General features: G+C 47.8%; 1 protein-coding gene across 1 annotated transcript; it reads left to right on the forward strand.

Annotated features, from left to right (window-relative positions):
- Window positions 1–496: 496 nt before the first annotated feature.
- On the forward strand, window positions 497–20,410 carry ATP6V1E1 (ATPase H+ transporting V1 subunit E1). Its single transcript, XM_082850385.1, has 9 exons — window positions 497–625; window positions 6,142–6,207; window positions 7,929–8,038; window positions 8,441–8,507; window positions 14,708–14,797; window positions 15,367–15,435; window positions 16,567–16,661; window positions 18,642–18,729; window positions 19,856–20,410. The coding sequence occupies exons 1-9, from the start codon at window positions 593–595 to the stop codon at window positions 19,916–19,918; spliced, it is 681 nt and encodes a 226-aa protein (XP_082706511.1). The 5' UTR covers window positions 497–592; the 3' UTR covers window positions 19,919–20,410.
- Window positions 20,411–20,451: the final 41 nt, after the last annotated feature.

A 20,451-nucleotide genomic window follows, 5' to 3' on the forward strand; every position in this document is an offset into this window, starting at 1 on the left:
TTCCGCAACAGAGGGAAACTAAGGAAATTGGTTAAACGGTGGGCTTCTGTCAACACATTAGCCTCGGTTAGTGAAATATAACAAATGTACCCCAGAAAGGGAGGAGGCTACCAATATGGGAACCTGAGCTCAATTCTCCGTAAATGTAAAGCTGCTCTAAAAATAAAACCTGTTAATAAGTAAAATATTGACGCATTTGCTTCCATTAGGGCCAGGAAAGTAAAACAAATTCTGGTTGGCAGAAGTAAACTTTTTTAAAAAACGCGAGGGCTACAAGTCTCAGTTAAAGTCAGGGGCACGACAACAGACCTTCCCTCGCGCCTCGGAGCGGGCTGCTGGGGAAAAGAGCGGGAGAGGTCACGAGACGTCACGAGTGAGCGACAGGAGGCGAGGCGGGGCGTGGAGGGGCGTGACTTCCGGGCCGCTCTCTCCCCACTGGCTGGGCTGCCCGGCGACCGGCGCAGGAACCGGAAGCTGCGCTCACAAAACAGAAGAGGTCGGAAGCGCGTCTGGCTTTCGTCTCCCGTTCGCCCGCTGCCCGCGTCGGTTCTGAGCTTCGGCCGGTCACCCGCTGCCTCCCGTCGCTTGCACCATGGCCCTCAGCGATGCCGACGTGCAGAAGCAGGTGAGCGCCGGGCTGGACCCCGAGAGGTGGGTGGATGCCGCCCCGGGCCTGGGGGAGCTCCGCGGCGGCCTCGTTGGCCAGATCTCCCCGTCCCCGGGACCCCGCCTCGGGGCTGTGCGGGTCGGGGCCGCGTCGGGCTTGGCGGGCGAGCGGCCGGCCTGGGGTCGCGGCGTTGCTCGGCGCTTTGGAGTTCGCGGGCGGCGGGCGTTGACCGCCCAGGCCCGGACTTCGGGGAAGGGCACTCAGGCCGCAGTTTAGAGAACTCGTCTCTTTCTGGCAGAAGTTCTCGGAAAACCCTGACTAACGCTCACTCAGTGCCTTGTGAGCCTTCTTAGATGAGCAGTACGGTGTTTTTTCCTTGGATGTTTCCAGTTCCTTTAAAACGATTCTGCACTTTATTCGTCAGGTGATATGCTCTCGGAAGCGTGGTGGTTCTTCCGTTTAGGGGATCTTAGGCTGATCACGGAGGGTAACAAAAATAGCGTCTGTGCGGCACTGTAGGAAATCTTTCCGCATGCTTACGGAACAGCGCGGGTTTTGAACATTAATCAGCGCTGCGTCTGAGTTTTACTGTAGGAAAAAGGACGCAGTGCGCTCCACGTAGTCCAGCGGTCACACCCCTAGTACCAGCTCTCGTCCTCCTCTTCTCCTTCGTTTTCCGCCTTGTTGTGATGTATTGAAAACTAGGGCTTCCCCAGTTAGAATACACGGCAAAGGTAAAGCAGTGAAACTAGGCCAGAACCACGTTTTCTTTCTGTAAAATAGTAAGAACGAGGAAATGTATCGTCTGTACTCCTCCACACTACGCGCGGGCCCCATCAGGGCGGTGCCTGTTTTCCCCGTATTCCCGGCAATGACCAGGCCTGAGTATCGAGCACCGAGTAGACGTCTAGAAATCTGGGTTTCCTTCAACTTCCTGCTCTTTAGGAGTTAGTAAAATCTTAATATAGTTACTTCCTGCTTTTCATCGCAGTTGATTTCTGGAAACTACATTGCAAAGCCGAATGGTGAAACTGTCTTTAGTCCTCATGCACTTTGGGTCAAGTCAAATCTTGTTACTCTCTTTGCTGTCAGATGTCTGCTTCAGTAAAGCAAAGTGCTGATCTCTGTAAACATCACTGCTTTTAGAGCTGGGAGAATCTGCGGACTTTCATGGATCCTGAGACAAGGGGGAAGCATAGATGTTTTTCAGGCACCATTAGGTGTGGGTCAGTGAAACCCTAGGACGCTCTGTGAGATTGCACTGGAGCTGCCAGGAGCGCTGAGCCAGTCTCCTATAGGAGATATATTGTGTACATACCTCAGAAATGGAGTGCTCGTTCTTGTTGGTTCTTCCATCACAAGTCGGTAATGCATTTAAAAAGAGCCCCCTAGAATCTACTAAATCTTCTTAGGGATGAACTTGAGTGCTGGAAATAAGACACTAATACTTAATGTAAAAAGAAAAAGAAGTCCTGGGTTTCCTGATTTCTTCCCCACTGTATTAAAGTATTTGTGTATGTTGCTTTTTTTGTCTGAGGAGTATGGTTATTTATTTCATCAAACTTTCAAAAGAATCTTGACTCCAGAAGTGTAGAACCCAGTAGCTTTAGCAGGAAGAAGAAAAGTATATTTTAAGGGCAGATTTTTCTGCCTTAAGGGTGGAGTTAAATGTCCTGAAGAGGTTGACTTTTCTCTTGTTGGAACTCCTGAAGGCAGAATGTGTTCTTGTTGACTGTAAACGGGTTTCTATGACCTGGGCTACAATGAGTGTGTTTTGCTCTAGGCTGTGCTGATCTCGTCAGATCTGGTAGCAGAGGGTCCGGCCCGAGAGATAGAGGCAGGTAATGCAGGTTTGAATGAGGGCTCCCCTCTAGAGGCCAGTGTCTTGTAGCATTTGTAAGCACCTGAGTTGATGACTGTCTTTAAACTACTTTTAAAGTTCCAGACAGTGCAGTGTGAGTTTGATCTGAGCTTGTGACGATTCCATTCCACAGCACAAACAGAAACACACACACAGGCACAGATGTGTGGAGGCTGATCCATTTAGCAAGTTCACTGTGGTTTTTCTGAACAGTGTAGATTTGGGTTAGGCACCCCAGTTTTTCAAGGCTTGAGATTTTATGAGTATTGTATTACCTATAAAACGGGCTCTGATTGTCGTCATTATTTTGGCTCCTCACTGGTAGGGAGCTCCTAAGAATTTTGACAAAAAATAAGTCTTCCCTTCTAAAACCGTGCTGTGTGTTTTCCTCAAGACTTTGATGCCATGAGGTTGTATTCTTTTTTTTTCTTTTAAAGCACCTGCTCTTTATTTTCCCTTTTTTTTTGTTTAATATATTTATGTTTTGGCTGCGTTGGGTCTTCATTGCTGCACGCGGGCTTTTTTCTAGTTGGGGCGAGCGGAGGCTACTCTTCGTTGCAGTGAGTGGGCTTCTCATTGCAGCGGCTTCTCTTGTTGCAGAGCACGGGCTCTAGGCACACAGGCTTCAGTGGTTGTGGCTCGCGGGCTCTAGAGCGCAGGCTCAGTAGTTGTGGTGCACAGGCTTAGTTGCTCCGCGGCACGTGGGATCATGGGCTCGAAGCCGTGTCCCCTGCATCGGCAGGCAAGCAGATTCTTAACCACTGCGCCACCAGGGAAGTCCCTAGGTTGTATTCTTAACTCACTTTTTTTAATTGTGTAAAACACATTACGTGAAGTTTACCTTTTTAACCATTTTTTGGAGTATAGTTGCCTTACAACGTTGTGTTAGTTTCTGCTGCACAACGAAGTGAATCAGCTATACGTATGCCCATATCCCCTCCCTCTTGGACCTCCCTCCCACCCACCCCCATCTAGGTCACCACAGAGCACCAAGCTGAGCTCCCTGCGCTATACAGCAGGTCCCCACTAGCTATGTCTTACACGTGGTGGTGTATGTATGTCAAACCTAATCTCCCAATTCATCCCACCCCCCCTTCCCTCGCTGTGTTCACATGTCCATTCTCTACATCTCCGTTTCTATTCCTGCCCTGCAAATGGGTTCATCTGTACTGTCTTTCTAGATTCCACACATACGCGTTAATACGCGATATTTGTTTTTCTCTTTCTGACTTACTTCACTCTGTATGACAGACTCTAGGTCCATCCATGTCTCTACAGATGACCCAATCTTGTTCCTTTTTATTCCATTGTATATATGTACCACATCTTCTTTATCCATTCATCTGTCGATGGACATTTAGGTTTTTTCCACATCCTGGCTATTGTAAACAGTGCTGCAATGAACATTGGGGTACATGTGTCTTTTTGAATTATGGTTTTCTCAGGGCCTTTTTAACCATTTTTAAGTGAATGATTTAGTAGTGTTAAGTATATTCACATTCTTGTGAAACAAATCTTAACTCACTTTTGTACAGACTCTAAAAAGTAGTTGGGGTACCTCAGAAGGCTTGAAACTCCCAACAGATTCTCACTCATTCACAAGTGTTTATTGAGCACCTACTGTGGGGGAAGTAAACCCTTAACCCCGTGTCCTGGGTTTACGGTGGTGTTTACCTTTATGCGGGACAATTAACGTGAAATGAGTTAATAACCTAGAGGCTCTACATTAAATTTTTTTAAGCTGCTATTTTTCCTTTTTAATTCACTATTCCTTTCAGGTAGAGCCCCTATGAAATGAAACTACCAGTGAGTTTGATTAGCTCTGTTGCTTGTATATTCATTTGGGTATATTTTACATCTGCCACTAGAGACAGTACTCTGTTTATGAGTATAAATTAGATCAGTCACCCCAAGCCCCATTCAGAAGACTTTGGGGACTTCATTCTCCAATTGTAGCTAGAGATCTAAAACCCTTTAGCAAGTTCCTAGCCTTATAGTTTAGCTGAGGAGAGGCACAGGCAAGCAGGCAATTAGGACTGTGTGTTTAGGCGGAGAAGTGCAGAGTGTCCTGGGTGCAGATAAGTGAGAGGTTCAGGAGATTTTCCAAAGGAGGTGACAGTTAAGCGAGCTGAGGCTCGAGAAGATAGCTGGGCTGGGGGTGGGGGAGTGTTCCAAGTGGAAGGAACAGCATGTTTGAAATCTCCAAAGTGGAAAGAATGGCGAGCTCAAGGAACTGAAAACCTGAAATGAGAGTAGCATGGGGACCTCCCTGGTGGCACAATGGTTAAGAATCCGCCTGCCAGCGCAGGGGACATGGGTTTGAGCCCTGGTCCGGGAAGATCCCACATGCCGCAGAGCAACTAAGCCCGTGCGCCACAACTACTGAGCCTGCGCTCTAGAGCCTGTGAGCCACAACTACTGAGCCCGCATGCCACAACTACTGAAGCCTGCACGCCTAGAGCCCGTGCTCCGCAGCAAGAGGAGCCACCGCAATGAGAAGCCCGTACACTGCAACGAAGAGTAGCCCCCGCTCGCCACAACTAGAGAAAGTCCGCGCGCAGCAACGAAGACCCAACACAGCCAAAAATAAAATTAATTAATTAACTTTTAAAAATGTAGGATGACAGGAACTAGGAGTCTGAGGAGTGGCCAGTGGTGGAGGTTACATTTCATGTGATGCTGGAGAGATGAGCAGTGACCACATGGCAGACCTTCTAAAATCTCTGCACTTTATCCTAAGGGGGGGTGTGGTACGTGATGAGAGGGACATTTGTAAAGGATCTTCCTGGTTGCCAGGTAGAGCTGGTTAACAAGGGAACAAGACTGAGGGCCCGGAGAAGATATGGACGCTGTTGCAGTAATTCCGCCAGGAGATGATGATAGCAAAGATGAGATTGTGGCTGTGAAGGTGGAGAGAGATGGACAGATTAAAGAGGTGTTAGAAGAGAGAGCTTGTAGGACATGGTGGTTGGACCTGGGGCCTGAGATACGGGAGGGGACTACTTGTTGTTGGTGCTGGTCATCAAGGCAGAGGTCAAGGGGGACGTGGGAGCAGAGCCGTCAGTGTTCCTTACGGAGCGTGTAGGATTTCAGTTGAGCGTGTGGGATTTCATTTGCCGTGGGTAGGGTCTCCTGAAGGAGCTGTCTGGGAGGCAGAGGAAGAAGCGTATGGCCTCAGAGGAGGCTGAGGAGGAGAGCAAGGAAGTGGCGGGAGCAAAGGGAAGCACGTGCTCAAGAAGGGTGGTGGTCAGTGTACCAGGAGACGCTGCAGATGCAGTAAGATAAGGGCGAGATGGCCGTCATCTTACAAGTGATTTCACTGGGTTAGGGGGAGGGGAGTCAGGCTGGAGTGCCTTGAGAGTAGGAGGCTGTCTGGTACACTCCAGTAGAAATGGAGAAGGGGGAAGGACGGTCTGGCTGAAGGAGGCCGGAAGTAGAGGAGGACGTGTATTCAGTCCTTCCTCCCCATAGACTCCAAGTTCCTTGAGAGTAGGATAATGGCCTATTTACCTGTGTTGTTGAATATTGCATCTGGTCCATTTGCTGGAGTAAATTCCAGATTGTAAGTTACCTGAGAACAGAAAGGCGTTCCATAAATGATTGTTGGAAGAATCAGAAAACATAGATATTTTTCTTGTCATATTCAAAAGTAACCTTTTCCTTCTCCTTCTAGATTAAGCACATGATGGCTTTTATTGAACAAGAAGCCAATGAGAAAGCAGAAGAAATAGATGCAAAGGTGAGATTCCACTTGCTAGGTTTAAGAAGTTATCAAAGTTTCGTACTGTCTTGCTTTGCTAATTAGTACTTAGTAAAATTGTTTAACCGAGCATTCATTGCATAGGACCAGTAAGAATTTCTTTAACGTTAAAAGTAAATTTTCCTTTCTAAACATTCTTTAATTTTTTTGCCTGTGCCACGTGGCACGCGGGATCTTAGTTCCCCGGCCAGGGATCGAGCCCGTCCCCCTGCAGTGGAAGCATGGAATCCTAACCACTGGACCGCCAGTGAAGTCCCAAAATTCTGATTGTCAATAAGTGTCCTGAAATTTTATGGTAGGGAGTAGAAAAGTAAGGGATGGATTAATTTTCTCATGGAATCCAAACTCAGACATTGAGCAACCGCAGCTAATTGATAGCCGGTCAGGGGAGGATGTAGTATTTTTTCATTGTTATGTTGCTTTTTTATTTGTGCTTGCTGCCAAAAAGGTAAATACACAGTTTGGCGTATGTAAGGCATAAAATGAAAGCCCCTGTCCATCATGAAGGCGGCAGTCAGCATCTAGAAATTTTACAGATATTTCAAGTTGCACAGTGTTTCTGTACAGTATATAAAATTGTTCTTTTCTCTAGGTATAATCATGGTAGGTCAGAATATATCACCTAATACTTTATTTTCACTGTCCTTTTACTTTATTCTACAGTGGTTACATTTGTTACTTAACGGTAAAGCCTTAAAATTGTGTGTGCCTGGTATCCTAGGGCCAAAACTAAACCTTTGAACTGTTTGAGTAATTTATCATCTAAGAAAGAAAAGACTTATTTTGCCTGTCACTGAAGTAAAACAGTTGAGAGAGTATTGTTTTATATATTTATTGAAGTATAGTTGGTTAACAATATTATATTAATTTCAGGTGTACGGCATAGTGAGTCAATATTTTTATAGATTATACTCCATTTAAAGTTATTACAAAATAATGGCTGTATTTCTCTGTGCTGTACAGTATGTCCTTGTTGCTTGTTTAATATTGTTTTGATGGCCTTAGGAGCACTGCAGTTTCTCGTATGACTAGTTTCCTTATTTCTCTCTGGGACAAATACAGAACTTCTATTTCAGTTGGTAAATGCATTTCTATTTAAAGTAGTCTTATCTCATGTGATAGGTATAGAAACAAGCTGTTAGGCATTTATTTTAGAATTTGAAAGTTCCAGTGTCTGTGCCAAGCATTAAACATCTGAATCAGTCACTTTAGCTAGCTTCCAAAGTCATAATTTCTTACTGCCTGAAAATCACAGATGGCTGATACACTAAGATACCCTTTGTAAAAAGTGACTGCTCAATAATTAACACTAATAAAACTAATAACTCAAATTTATGTAGTTTATAATTTAAAAGGACTGTTAGATTTTGACCTACAAGGAAAGAATACTATTTTTATTTTCTTATTTTATAAGGGAGGACACTTAGATTACTTGACCAAATTTTTTAGACAGTAACTCATATCTTCTGACTCCAAATTCTGTGTCCTTTTCATTAGCCCTCTATTAAACAGATGGATCAAATTTAAAATACATAATTTTTTTCATACACAGAATCTTCTGATTCTGTTCATTGAAAGTTTGTTGGTGGATACTAGACATAGAATAAGGTGAATATAAGCAACTACCCTGGTCATCAGCTGCTTAAAATAAAACTGTCAAAATCTGTATAATGAAGTAATAATAATAAATTCCTTGGTAGGCAGAAGAAGAGTTCAACATTGAGAAAGGTCGTCTTGTGCAGACCCAAAGACTGAAGATTATGGAATACTACGAGAAGAAAGAAAAGCAGATTGAGCAGCAGAAGAAAATGTGAGCTTTGAAAATCCCTGGGACGAGAGGGTAAAGCAGGTGCTTTGGAGCCCAGGCAGTTACGGGTTCCGGTCTGAAATGCACCATTCACTGATTAACTAACCTTGGTCAAGTTACTTAACTTCTCTTTCCTCATTTGGGAAAACGGAAGGCTCACAGGATTATTCAAAGATATAGTTGAAATAACTGATAAGAAAGTCTTGCCACTTCATAAGCATTCAATAAATATTTCCTTATCTTTGAAAATAAGTGGATAAAAACCGCTACATGTATTTCAGGGAGTTCTCTTTGGGATCTGTACAAAGAGAAGTGTTTGCACATATGTAGGAGGTTGTACCTTTCTTTCTCTACGTTGGTTGTTTTTTATGCTGTAATGATACTACTTTTCTGTGCCTTTTGCAGTCAGATGTCTAATTTGATGAATCAAGCGAGGCTCAAAGTCCTCAGAGCGAGAGATGACCTTATCACAGTGAGTAATTAGCCCCTTTAGTTATAGAATTATAAAATGTTTATTCATTTGTCTGTTATAGAGAATTCACTAGTTAATGTTAGATTAAGGAGCTGATGAATGATTTTTAGAGAGAAAACATTTGGTCAGCAAATCATTACACTAGGTATTGTAATAAATACAGAAATGAATAAGATGTGTGTCCAGTCTTCAAGGACCTGCTGCTCTAACAGAGCATGTAGCTCCTGGGTATGTAGCACGTGATGGGGGGACCATACAGTATCTGAGGGCGATGGGGACTAATAAGGCTAGAAAGGTAGGACGGAGTTACTGTGGGGCCATGAGTGCAAGTGGAGAGCTTTGCTTGCTTTCAGCAGGAAGCTGTTGAGGGTTTCGTTTTATTTTGTGAGGCGCACCATAAATAGGGCTCATGGTGTGAGTGCGCAGGCGAAAGCTAACAGGGAAGAGGCCAGGCAGAGAGCCACCTGGGGGCGCGGCCACCCAAAGCGGAGGGCTAAAGCTAACAGGGAAGAGGCCAGGCAGAGAGCCACCTGGGGGCGCGGCCACCCAAAGCGGAGGGCTAAAGCTAACAGGGAAGAGGCCAGGCAGAGAGCCACCTGGGGGCGCGGCCACCCAAAGCGGAGGGCTAAAGCTAACAGGGAAGAGGCCAGGCAGAGAGCCACCTGGGGGCGCGGCCACCCAAAGCGGAGGGCTAAAGCTAACAGGGAAGAGGCCAGGCAGAGAGCCACCTGGGGGCGCGGCCACCCAAAGCGGAGGGCAGAGACACACGCTCAGTCCCTGGCCGGGGAACTGAGATCCTACAAGCTGTGTGGTGCAGCCAAAACAAAATTCAGAAACCAAGCGGAGGCCTCTGTTTCCACTATTACTCATTGTTATTGTGGAGGCCCTAGATTTCTTACAAAATGGAGAGACAAGTTATATAAATATTGGGAAGGAAGAAACAGTTATTTTTTTGAAGATACGACCGTATATTAAAAAAAATACAACATCTCAAAAGAACTAAGAACTAGTAATTAGTTCAAAAAGGTGACTGGCTACAAAGAGAATATACAGAAATTGATAGTTTTACTACATGCCAACAGTAAGCAATTAGGAGTAAATGTTGGTGAATAGGAACTTTATGGAAAAGCTATAAAACTGAAAATATAATACTTGACTAAGCAGAAGACATACCATCTTCTTAGATGACTAGAGAAACAAACTAATATTGTAAGATATTGGTTCTTGTCAGGTGAGCCTGGCATGGTGACAGCAAGGACTGAGTTGGGTGTCAGTGGTGACATGTTTTATAGGAGGAAGCCCCGGACGTTGGCTACTGACTCCTCCACCTCCTCTTCTTTTTTTAAAAAAAATTAATTTATTTTTGGCTGTGTTGGGACTTCGTTGCTGCGCGTGGGCTTTCTCTAGTTGCAGCGAGCAGGGGCTTCTCTTGTTGTGGAGCACTGGCTCTAGGCGCATGGGCTTCAGCAGTTGTGGCGTGCGGGCTCAGTAGTTGTGGCTCATGGGCTCTAGAGCACAGGCTCAGCGGCCATGGCTCACGGGCCCAGCCGCTCCACGGCATGTGGGATCTTCCTGGAACAGGGCTCGAACCCGTGTCCCCTGCATCGACAGGTGGATTCTCAAGCACTGCGCCACCAGGGAGGCCCCTCACCTCCTCTTCTAAGGCTGACGCCAAACCCCCTAGGAGGGTGGTGGCTCCATTAGCATGATAGGAGGTCAGGAGGGCGGGGGCTCTTTTAAGAAGAACCACCAGATCACGTTGGACGTTCTTTGAGGGGCCAGGAAGCCTTCAGATGGAAGTGTCTGCCAGGAGGTCAAGTGTGAGGACACACAGAGGTGACTCACTAACATAACTCCCATAACACTTAATAGACCCCAGAGTAGCCAGAGTTGATCTGCTTCTAAAATTGTCACAACTAAATGTCTCTCTGCTTTCGATACTAACTTGATCTTTTAGTTTTCACTCTTCTATTTTCATTTCATAATTAGCTGGGTTCCTTTGGCAGTCAGCTGTTTGGACTGCAGGGTTTGCCTGTATTGGTCCTGCATTGGTGCTCAGTGCTGTAGGAGTCTGCTGTCTAACTGGGTCTAGACCAGAGACTGTATCTATACGGCAGCCTTTTGAGTGTGACTGTAGAGAATGTCATTACCTTGGAGACGGAATGGAAAGAGCAGCCTGAAACAAAAACAGAGGCCTGGAATTGACAACACGGGCAGGAAATGGAATTGTCCAGGAGAGCGGGGAGTGTAGGAACTGAGGCTGGAGAGAGACACTAGGGTTCAGCTGGAAGAGCCTTGAATGCCTGCTGAAGAGTGTGGGACAAATCCTTTGACCAACTCTCTTAACTCTAATAGGCATAGAGATGACCTGGAGGGCCTTGTTAAAATTCAGACTCCCGGCCCCATTTCCAGAGATTTTCTGTATTCTCATCAGGAATAAACAGCCCAGAGTAATCTTGTTGCAGGAGGTCTGAGAACCACACTGAGAAATACTGCTTTAGCCTTAGATTTGTTCTGGAGAAAGAGAACTGGTGACTTGGGGAGAGGAAATGAGGTTATGGCTTAACTTTGACTTGAAGGTCAAGACCACATGGCAGCAGAGGACATGAAGAGACGGCATCCACAGATGCTGAAAGGTGTGGTCTGTAGGACTTGGTGACTGCAGGTTGTGAGGCGTCAAGAAAGACCTAAGCTTTCTCACCAGGTCGCTAGGCACTTGGATAGGTGATGAGGGTTAGAAATACAGGGGGAGGAGCCGGTGGGGAATGGTGATGAATCTTGGCATTTGAATTGCCTTCGGAGTCCAGGCGAACTTAGGAGAGGCTGGGGCTTCCACTCAGACAGCACACAGGTCCCACGTGGAGCTGCGTGGCATGGGCGAGATCGCAAGCTTGTGGATGTAGAACTACAGGGCCAGGGGAGCAAACCGAGCAGGCTTCAGCTTACGGCAGGAAAATTAGAGACTGCTAAGGAACGTGGGGGGAAGCAGTCGTGTTGGAGGAGAAGTCGTGAAGGAGAAGCCAAGGGGACAGAAAAGTTGAAGAACAAAATGGTAATCGAATACAGTGTCTCATGCTTCGGCGAGTCCAAGGGGGAAGAGCGCAGTGGTCTTTGGAGTTGGGGATCGAGGTTTCACTTCTGACTCGTACTAGAGCAGCGTCGTTGGGCTGGTAGAGACAAAGCCTGGTGGTGAAAGCTGGACAGGCGAGCATGCGGTGAGGGGCTGAAGGCAGCGGGCGTGTGAACTGTCGGGGTTTCTTGCTTTTCTTTTCTTTTTTCTCATTTTGTTGAACTGTCCGTGTTTTGGTAGACGGCAAAGCCAGTTATTCTGTAGCGTGCAACTCGGTTTCAGAGCACAGCCTGAGCTTTTGTTTTGCTAATGTATAATGAGAATTTTGTTTACATTTCTATAATTTCAGTTGTTCTAAAGCGCTTCTTTCCTTAGTCCTTTGCAGCCTAACATCTTGCCGTCAGGTGATTTGCGGTTTAGTGAACCCCAGTAATGAAGCGGCACGGAGGGCGAGGAAACCGGCTGTGAGATGATGGGGGACAGGGCTACATGTGCCTGTTTCTGTGGATTTGGCTCTTTTAAAACGTTTATTTCTCCAGCTTTATCCGTAGAATAAGAAACTATGAAAGGAAGGGGATTTGTCAAGCAGTTGGCTAGAAAAGGATGTTGACAAAAGATAGAAGGAAGGAGGAAATACAGAACCAGGATGAAAATGAAAAGCAAACAGGCAAGCTATTCTGCTACCAGAAGTGCACGGTTGCCTATAGTCCTTTAGTTACTTTTCTCTGCTGTCTACCCTTTTCCCCTGCCTGCCCTGAGGCTCTCCAGGTGTAAGAGCCCATGCTTTGGAATCCCTGTGAGGTGTGTTTCTATTTCACCACAATCTGCTGTTTGGTGGGCGAATTTTTTTTTTCCTAGTATTTCTTCATTATTTATTTGGCTGCATTGGATCTTTTTTTTTTTTTTTTTTTGCGGTACGCTGGCCTCTCACTGCTGTGGCCTCTCCCACTGCGGAGCACAGGCTCCGGACGCACAGGCTCAGCGGCCATGGCTCACAGGCCCAGCCGCTCCGCGGCATGTGGGATCCTTCCGGACCGGGGAGCACATGGGTTCTCTAGTTGCAGCGTGTGGGCGCTCCAGTTGTGGTGCATGGGCTCTAGAGAGCGTGGGCTTAGTTGCCCTGCGGCATGTGGGATCTCAGTTCCCAGACCAGGGATCGAACCCGTGTCCCCTGCATTGGAAGGCTGATTCTTTATCACTGGACCACCAGGGAAGTTCCGGTGGGTGAATTTTTTAACCCTTTGGAACCTTCCTTTTATAAAATGGGGAAAGCATATACGTGAAGCTTCTTTAGAATTAAGTTGGTCCACATAGGAAAAGTGACCGTGCAGTGCCTCACACAGGACAGGCCTGGGGTAAGTAACAGCTCTTTACCGTCACTTCCTAAACCTCACACTGTGTAAGGTGTTGTTGTTGTCATTTAAGGGAGATAAAGAACAGACCGACCTTTAGAAATTCTGATTTGCTGGTCCTGAAGTAGAGATTTCTGGTGCTGCGGTTAAAGAGACGAAACAGAAATGTCTCTGCGAGAGGCCCCCTGACTCTACACCGGGCACGAGCAAGGAGACGTGATTTTGATGTTGTCGTCATAATCGGGTTTTAGTTTCTTGCTTTCCAGGAGCAGAATCTAATATTTTCAGGATCCTAGAGGCAGTTAGGTTCAGGTGGACAGATAACGAAATGCCCTTCCAAACTCTCAAAATACTGATCTGTAGGCTAACACATGAGCGGCAGTAACCTACACCCCTCCCCACGGGGAGTCAGACTACAGCCAGAAAGCTGAGTTTAGAATCAAAGAGTGTCACTGGGGTATTACTTAAGTTACCTTCCTGACCTGTGGGCCGTGTCTCTTAAGAGGACAGGAATGGTTTAGACAAGGGACAGTGCAGTTTATGTCGATTCAGTTCCAGCTTCCTTGGCTGGAGTTCAGTTTATTCCAAGTTCCTACTCCCTTGATTGGAGTTCTGGGTGGTGGTAAGAGTCCTCATTTGTCCATTTCCAGACTTCTCGTGGGTTATTTTTACCAGTGGCTGGCATCACTCGGTACAGCTCCACTTGATGCTCACTCTTGTAGAGTAAACCTGTCTCCGTACTGTTCGTGTCCACCCCGACCGGCATGACCAGTGTGGACAGTCAGTTCCAGCACAAAGAGAACTGTGCTTGAGGGGTCTCTTGGTGAGGAGGGGCTGAGGTTTCTTTCAGCCAGATATCTTATATCATAAATGCTTCAAATCTTTGTGCCGTAGCGTCCTAGATTCTAAAGGCTTCAACTGCTCGGGAGTCGTTCCGGGCTGGGTGCGGGTCCAAGGGAGACTCAGAACCAAATACAGGACCACTTCCTTCTCTCCACCCTCACTCCTCAAATTCTGATTGGTTTCTGAGCGAGCATGTATGTTCTCCCTCTTTAAATCCCCCAAATCATTCCAGAGATCATATTCAATAAGGGAGACACGTATGTGGAAGATTTACTAGGACGAACTGTTCTCAGCGGCGTTGGGTGGCCAGCAGTGGCATTGAGAGGCGCGCTCTCTGCCATTTAAAGGACCTCGGTCCTCTTTTACCAGTAAGCCTGTACGTGCTTCCCACTTACGAGTAGATGCCAGCGTGCTCTTCTCAACCACGTGAGATTTGTCTCCGGAGTCCCTTTCAATGTCTGCTTTAGTTATAGAAGCCAGCATTTATTATAGACCATTGGAAAATACAAACTAACATAAAGAAAATTGAAATCATTGATAGTCCAGCCTCCCGCAGGTAAACATTGATGACACTTTGTTCTCTGTGCAGAGGCTGCTTTTTCTAATAAAAAATGGAAGCATCTTGCCCAGCTGCCTCAAGTAGCTTGCTTTCCACGGCTGTGTCACGTGGCTCTTCCTGTGTTGGTCACTCATGATCGGTAACCTGGGCGCTTCTGCCTGAGCGCGAGTCCCCTGGGAGCCGCGGTAGCGCTCTCGCTCGCATCTGTGTCCTTCGGGCAGCATCTGCTTTATCGTACCCCTCAGAGAGCGCGTGTGGAGAGAAAACACGGCCGTAAAGTGAGAAGTGATTGGACACAGGCTGGGCCAGCCCCACGTGGGTTCCAAGCTGACTACCCAGGTGTGTAGATAACTTTGTCTTTTTCCACTCTTTGTAGGACCTACTAAATGAAGCCAAACAGAGGCTCAGCAAAGTGGTAAAAGATACGACCAGGTACCAGGTGCTGCTGGATGGACTGGTCCTCCAGGTAAGTTTGTAGGTCGGATGCACCACTGAGAGCCACGTCCCTGCAGAGTCGACAAGATGGGATAGAAGCCAGCTGTTTCTCCTGTGTTCTCATTTTAGCTCTTTTCCTTGTCTGGTCGGGAGATGTGTGGGAGGACGGTGGTGTCTGGCTGGTGGATGAGACTGATGTTGTCTCACTTGCCCTTTGTAACCTCCAGCTGTAAACTTTCCTGATTAAATTTTACCACTAAAATGCTTGCTTTAGATATTGAGGTTCAGATCACAGGCTGTGTACATTTTAATTGTTTGCTGTTCGGCTGTTAAGTACAATACTTGTCCTCAGCCTAGTTGATGTAAGACTCCCGTATGAATTTCATTCCATCACCAGAGCATTGGGTGTATTTATCTGGTTTGTGATATGAAGATCTTGCCATGTTCTCATACTATGTAGGCCATCTTTGGGGGAACTTAATTAAACAAGAGGACTGCTTTCCCAAACTAGATGAAAGAGTTATGAAGACATTTTATTTACTGTTGTTTTATTTTATAGTTTGCAGTTTTTACTAATTGTATCTGATTGTGCGTTAATAGGGTTTGTACCAGTTGTTGGAGCCCCGAATGATCATTCGTTGCAGGAAACAGGATTTCCCTCTGGTGAAGGTAGAGCTTGAAGAAATCCTTTTTCTTTTTAAAGATCAAAATGTTAGGGATGAAATGCACGCTGTAATAAATGACAGCTCAACTATGGGGATTAGAAGAGTCTTAACATGTTATAGATACTAACTTAAGTGTACCTGAGCCTCTTATTTATTTTCTTAAAGAAAACAAGTTGCCATCTGAGTTAGTACCCTCCTCCCTTTCTGGAGAAAACAGTACCTACTGGACTGGAGCAGAGGATAGGCAATACCATCTAAAAAAGAGACAGAGGCGGGGGGAGGGGCAGGTGGAGACCATGTTTAATGGAGACAGTTTCAGCTTGAGAAGGTGGAACGTTCTGGAGAGGGATGGTGGGAACAGTTGCACAACAATGAACGTACTTAAAGCCACAGAACTGTACACTTAAAGCTGATCACGACGGTAAATTTCATGTGCATTTTACCGCAGTTTTAAAAGCAGTGGGCTGGGGAAGTGGAGGTGTGGGCCAGCTGGAGGGGGCTTCTCACGCTGCACTGCCCTGTGTGCGGTGTGCAAGGCCCGTCTTCGGACAGCACTGGAGGCTCCAGGAGACACGCGAGAATGTTTTCTTGAAGGAACTTTAGTCTTTTTCTGACACGATTACTAGTTGAACAGATTGACACATACATTGGGGCTCAGACAGTATCCGTGCTTTTGTGACGGGCTTATTTCACTTGGCAGTAATGTCTTCAGGGTTCATTCACCTTGTAGCGTGTGTCGGGATTTCTTTCTTTAAGGCTGAATTATATCTATGGACCACATTTTATTGATTCATTTATGTGTTAAGAGACACCTGGGTCGTCTCTACCTTTTGAGTATTGTGAGCAGTGCTGCTGTGAACACGGGTGTACAAATATCTGTTGGGTCTGTGCTTGTACTTCACTTGGATAAGTATCCAGAGGTAGACTTGCTGGATCCTGAGGTGATTCTGTGTTTGATTTTCGAGGGGCTACGATACCATCTGCCGCAGCGGCTGTGCCGTTTTACATTCCCACCAGCAACACGTCCGTTCCTTTCCTTGGAAAATGCGTAGGAATCTTTGTTTGTACAGACTGTTGGTTTTCTGGATACCTGCTCCATAGTTTCTGATAAAACCTGTGTTTTGTGTTTTTCCAGGCTGCAGTGCAGAAAGCAATCCCCGTGTACAAAATCGCCACCAAAAGAGACGCTGATGTCCACATTGACCAGGAGGCCTGCCTGCCTGAGGAAGTGTAAGGGGCTCCTCTGCTTTTAGCCCCTGGGCTGCTCCGGCCGCGCGAACGGCCGTCCGCCCGGCCTTGCGCATGTCCCCTGGGCGCCCCGGGCAGGATGGCGGTGTGGCCACCCCACGCGTGCCTCGTGCTGCCTCGTGCTGGCGCCTGTCGGTCTCCCCCTTGTTAACCAGCTTCTTGTGGCTCAGCTTGCCTAGCAGCAGCATGGATTCTGTACCCAGAACTTGAACGTGGGTCCACGTGTGTCCTAGGTACTGAGAAAGGTGATCACTCCCTCTGACAAGGAAGTAGCCATGTCTGGCTGGCAGATCCCTTGGCGTGGAACGCCAGCACCCGTGGTGCTTCTGCTGAGTGCGGGGAGACTCGGCGTGGTTGGGAGGGGCGGTAGGAGCTCCTGGCCGGGGAGAGCCCGGGGCATGTTCCCTGTGCGCCTGCCCGCTGGTCCACCCCACGGGCCAGCATTGCGGAGGCCTTGGGACACATGAATTTAGGATTGCAAGGCCTAGTTCTGAGCCCCGATTGGCCTGTTGCTCGCTGCAGGACCTCGAGCCCAAATCCCACCCTCTGTAAGAGGGATCAGTCTTGCTTGCTTCATAAACTGAGGATCAGAGATAGGGTGTGTGTGTGACGGTGCTTTCAAGCTGAGGGCCTGTGGGAGCCTAAGCATTATTGAGCATTACTGTCAGATCGAGGTCTGCTTCTCCACTCTGCCAGGTGTTGGCCAGGTAGGGTTGGACTAGTTACTTAGTCTTCCTCATCTCTGAGCTGGGATGACAGCACCCGCCTCACTGAGCTCTTGGAAGCTGAAGTGGGGTCATGTCTGTGCAGCACTGACATCAGGGCTCAGGATCCACAGTGACTCTGCTGGTGGGTAGTCAGCGTGTGGAGGCCATGCAGGACTCGGCAGATGCAGTCGGGACCACCGTGCCGGGTGCTTAGAGCAGCAGTCCCGTACGTGCCCTACGTGTTTGAACGGAAGCAGGAGCGCTCACACCCGAGGGGTACTTATGCAGGGACACCAGCCGTTTGCTGACAGGTCACTGGAGCCCGGTTCAGGCTCTGGAGCCACTTGAATTAGATGGTTCTGTTTTCAGAGCCTTTGAGATTCAGAATTGCAGGTGAAGGACTCTGCAGATTTAAACTGGAGTTTTATTCAGTAAATTGGTCCTTTTATCCACTCTTAAGCCTGTTTCCTGGTTTATAGGTCCCTGGGGAATAGGAGACACGGAAGGGCCTGGACTTGGCGTTCAGGAGTGCCTGGTGCACAGCAGACACCCCCCTTCCCCTGCTGCCCGTGTGGGGACAGGGGCTGTTCAGAGAAACAAAGAGGAAATGGGGGAGGAGGATGGAGTAAGAAAATAATATTCACGTCAGAGCCCTTTGAAATTTTCTAGAGAAAATTTGCAAAATTTTTCCCAGCCTTTGCCTCAGAGCCTGCTTATTTCAAGAAATATTTTGTAAAAAGTAGAATTGTAATGTAGCAAAATAATTTCATACCTGAGGCTCCTTGTAGTAGGATGTGACCTATCGGCCTTGCACCACTGAGGACTGGGTTTGGCACCTGCTGGGATGGAGCCTTTTATCTGAGACACAGGCACTGAGGAGGACTGCCTGTCAGCACCCCTGGTCCCTGCAGCACTGGCCTTTAAGAAGCATTCAGATGAGGACTGTATGTATTGATCTGCAAACTGGGACGCAGTCTTCCCCCTTTTCGTCCAGTTGGGGAGGGCTGGTTGTTAGAGTAACGTGAAATCAGATTGGCACATAGTCACTTGGTAATGAGTTATTATCAGCCTCTTTACCTTGAAGCTTCAGAAGCTTCTGAATTAGTTTCAAACTTATTGCATATGTTTATTGCCCCTAGGAGTGTTGAGACCATCCACACACCAAGACAGCTGTTCTCCAAGGGAAGAAGGTAATTGTACAACGTGTGTCTGTTTCCCTCAAATCTATGAACGTTGTTTCCGGTGTTCTTTGTAGAGCTGGCGGGGTTGAGATCTACAACGGGGATCGCAAAATCAAGGTCTCCAATACCCTCGAAAGCCGGCTGGACCTCATAGCCCAGCAGGTGAGTGTGGGGACACGTCTCATCAGTTAGTTGGCCTGTCGTTACCTTGAGGAGGTGCTGCGGAGAACATGTCAATTGGCCGTATTTGGACTTCATTGATTCTTTCTACGTTTTTTGACATTTTCTTAAAAGGAGCAGGGATTCAGGCATTTAGTGCCATTTGCTGGGAGGATATGTTTACATGAGGGTGGCCTTGGGGTCAGAACGAGGGCTTTATGTGTCTAGGTTTTTTTTTTTTTTTTTTTTGCGGTACGCGGGCCTCTCACTGTTGTGGCCTCTCCCGTTGCGGAGCACAGGCTCCGGACGCGCAGGCTCAGCGGCCATGGCTCACGGGCCAAGCCGCTCCACGGCATGTGGGATCTTCCCGGACCGGGGCACGAACCCGTGTCTCCTGCATCGGCAGGCGGACTCTCAACCACTGCGCCACCAGGGAAGCCCTGTGTCTAGGATTTTAATGTATCTATTTTACTGCATGTGGAGATGCTGACCCAAAGCCCCAGAACCCCAAACCGCAGCAGGAATGATGGAAAGTCAAGCAACTGCTCTTAAAGGAATTGCCACAGGGCGCCAGGCTCTTCAGGTGTTTCCGGGTTTGCAGGAAAACAGCGAGAAAACTTGAGTTGTCCCGAGTGCGGGGCCTCTTCCAGGGGTGTGGTCTGCTGCCCCGACCTTGACCGGCGTCTTCTGGTAACTTACACTTCAGAGCCATGTTACCCACCAGCCACACGGGGCTAATTAACTAAAGCTAGGTAAGGTGTGCAGTTTGCCGCCTCAGTTGCACTGGCCGCACGTGGCTGGTGGCTGTGTCCCGAGGTTGAGTGCTTGGGCTTTTCCAGTTGCTGCGGCGCGCCTCAGCACAGACCTGTGCTGTCAGCTTTCCACGTGGCGTGCGCTCAGCACCCGTTGAAAGAACGAGTGTAGGTGCTCCAGAACGTCGCCTCTTCTCCCCATATCGGAGTGGGACGGAAGCCTTACGGCCATGGCGCCCGTCATTTGTTCTCTTTCCCCCTAAGCAGTGGCCTTAAGCCCACGCTTGCGATCGCCGACTACTGGGCTTCGTGACTTCGGGGCGGGGTTGAGGCGCGGGGGACGGCGCCGCCTCACGCGGGAGCTTCTTTCTTCACAGATGATGCCCGAAGTGCGGGGAGCCTTGTTTGGGGCAAATGCCAACAGGAAGTTTTTGGACTAAGCCTGAGGGAGGTGGCGTCCACCCACTGCGTGACGTGGACGTTTCTGACAGTTGAAGAGACAAGATGGCCTGCGTAGCTTCCTCTTTGCTGTCCTCCTGTCCTGTCCTGCATCTATCGGTGGAAGCCCTGCTGTAGCTAACACCCCGGCTGGTGGGGACCAACGGGCGAGAGTCTCACTTAGTACGATCAGGAAACCTTCCTCTAGCTTGTCTCAAAGTAACACAACTTCCCGCTGTTCTGCAGCACAGAGGCGAGGGGTCAGGTGGTGGGTGCATGAGTGTCCCCAGGCCTCCTGCTCTCCTGGGGTCCAGCCTCGGGGGGGCAGAGTGGTGGGCTCTGGGGTCAGGTCTCCACTCTTTGGGCTTCAAGTGCATGTGGGGCCTCATTTCTTCCAGCAGCAGCAGCTTCACTGTTAACCTGTTTGGGCCTAGAAATGTCTATAAATGTGATTTAAGATCTAAGCCGTGAATATGCTTTATTTATTAAAACGTAACACGTACGTGGATGTCACTGATTTATTACACAAGGTGCT

The sequence above is a fragment of the Leucopleurus acutus genome (genome assembly GCF_964270905.1).
Source record: "Leucopleurus acutus genome assembly, chromosome: 11".
Lineage (NCBI taxonomy): Eukaryota > Metazoa > Chordata > Mammalia > Artiodactyla > Delphinidae > Leucopleurus > Leucopleurus acutus.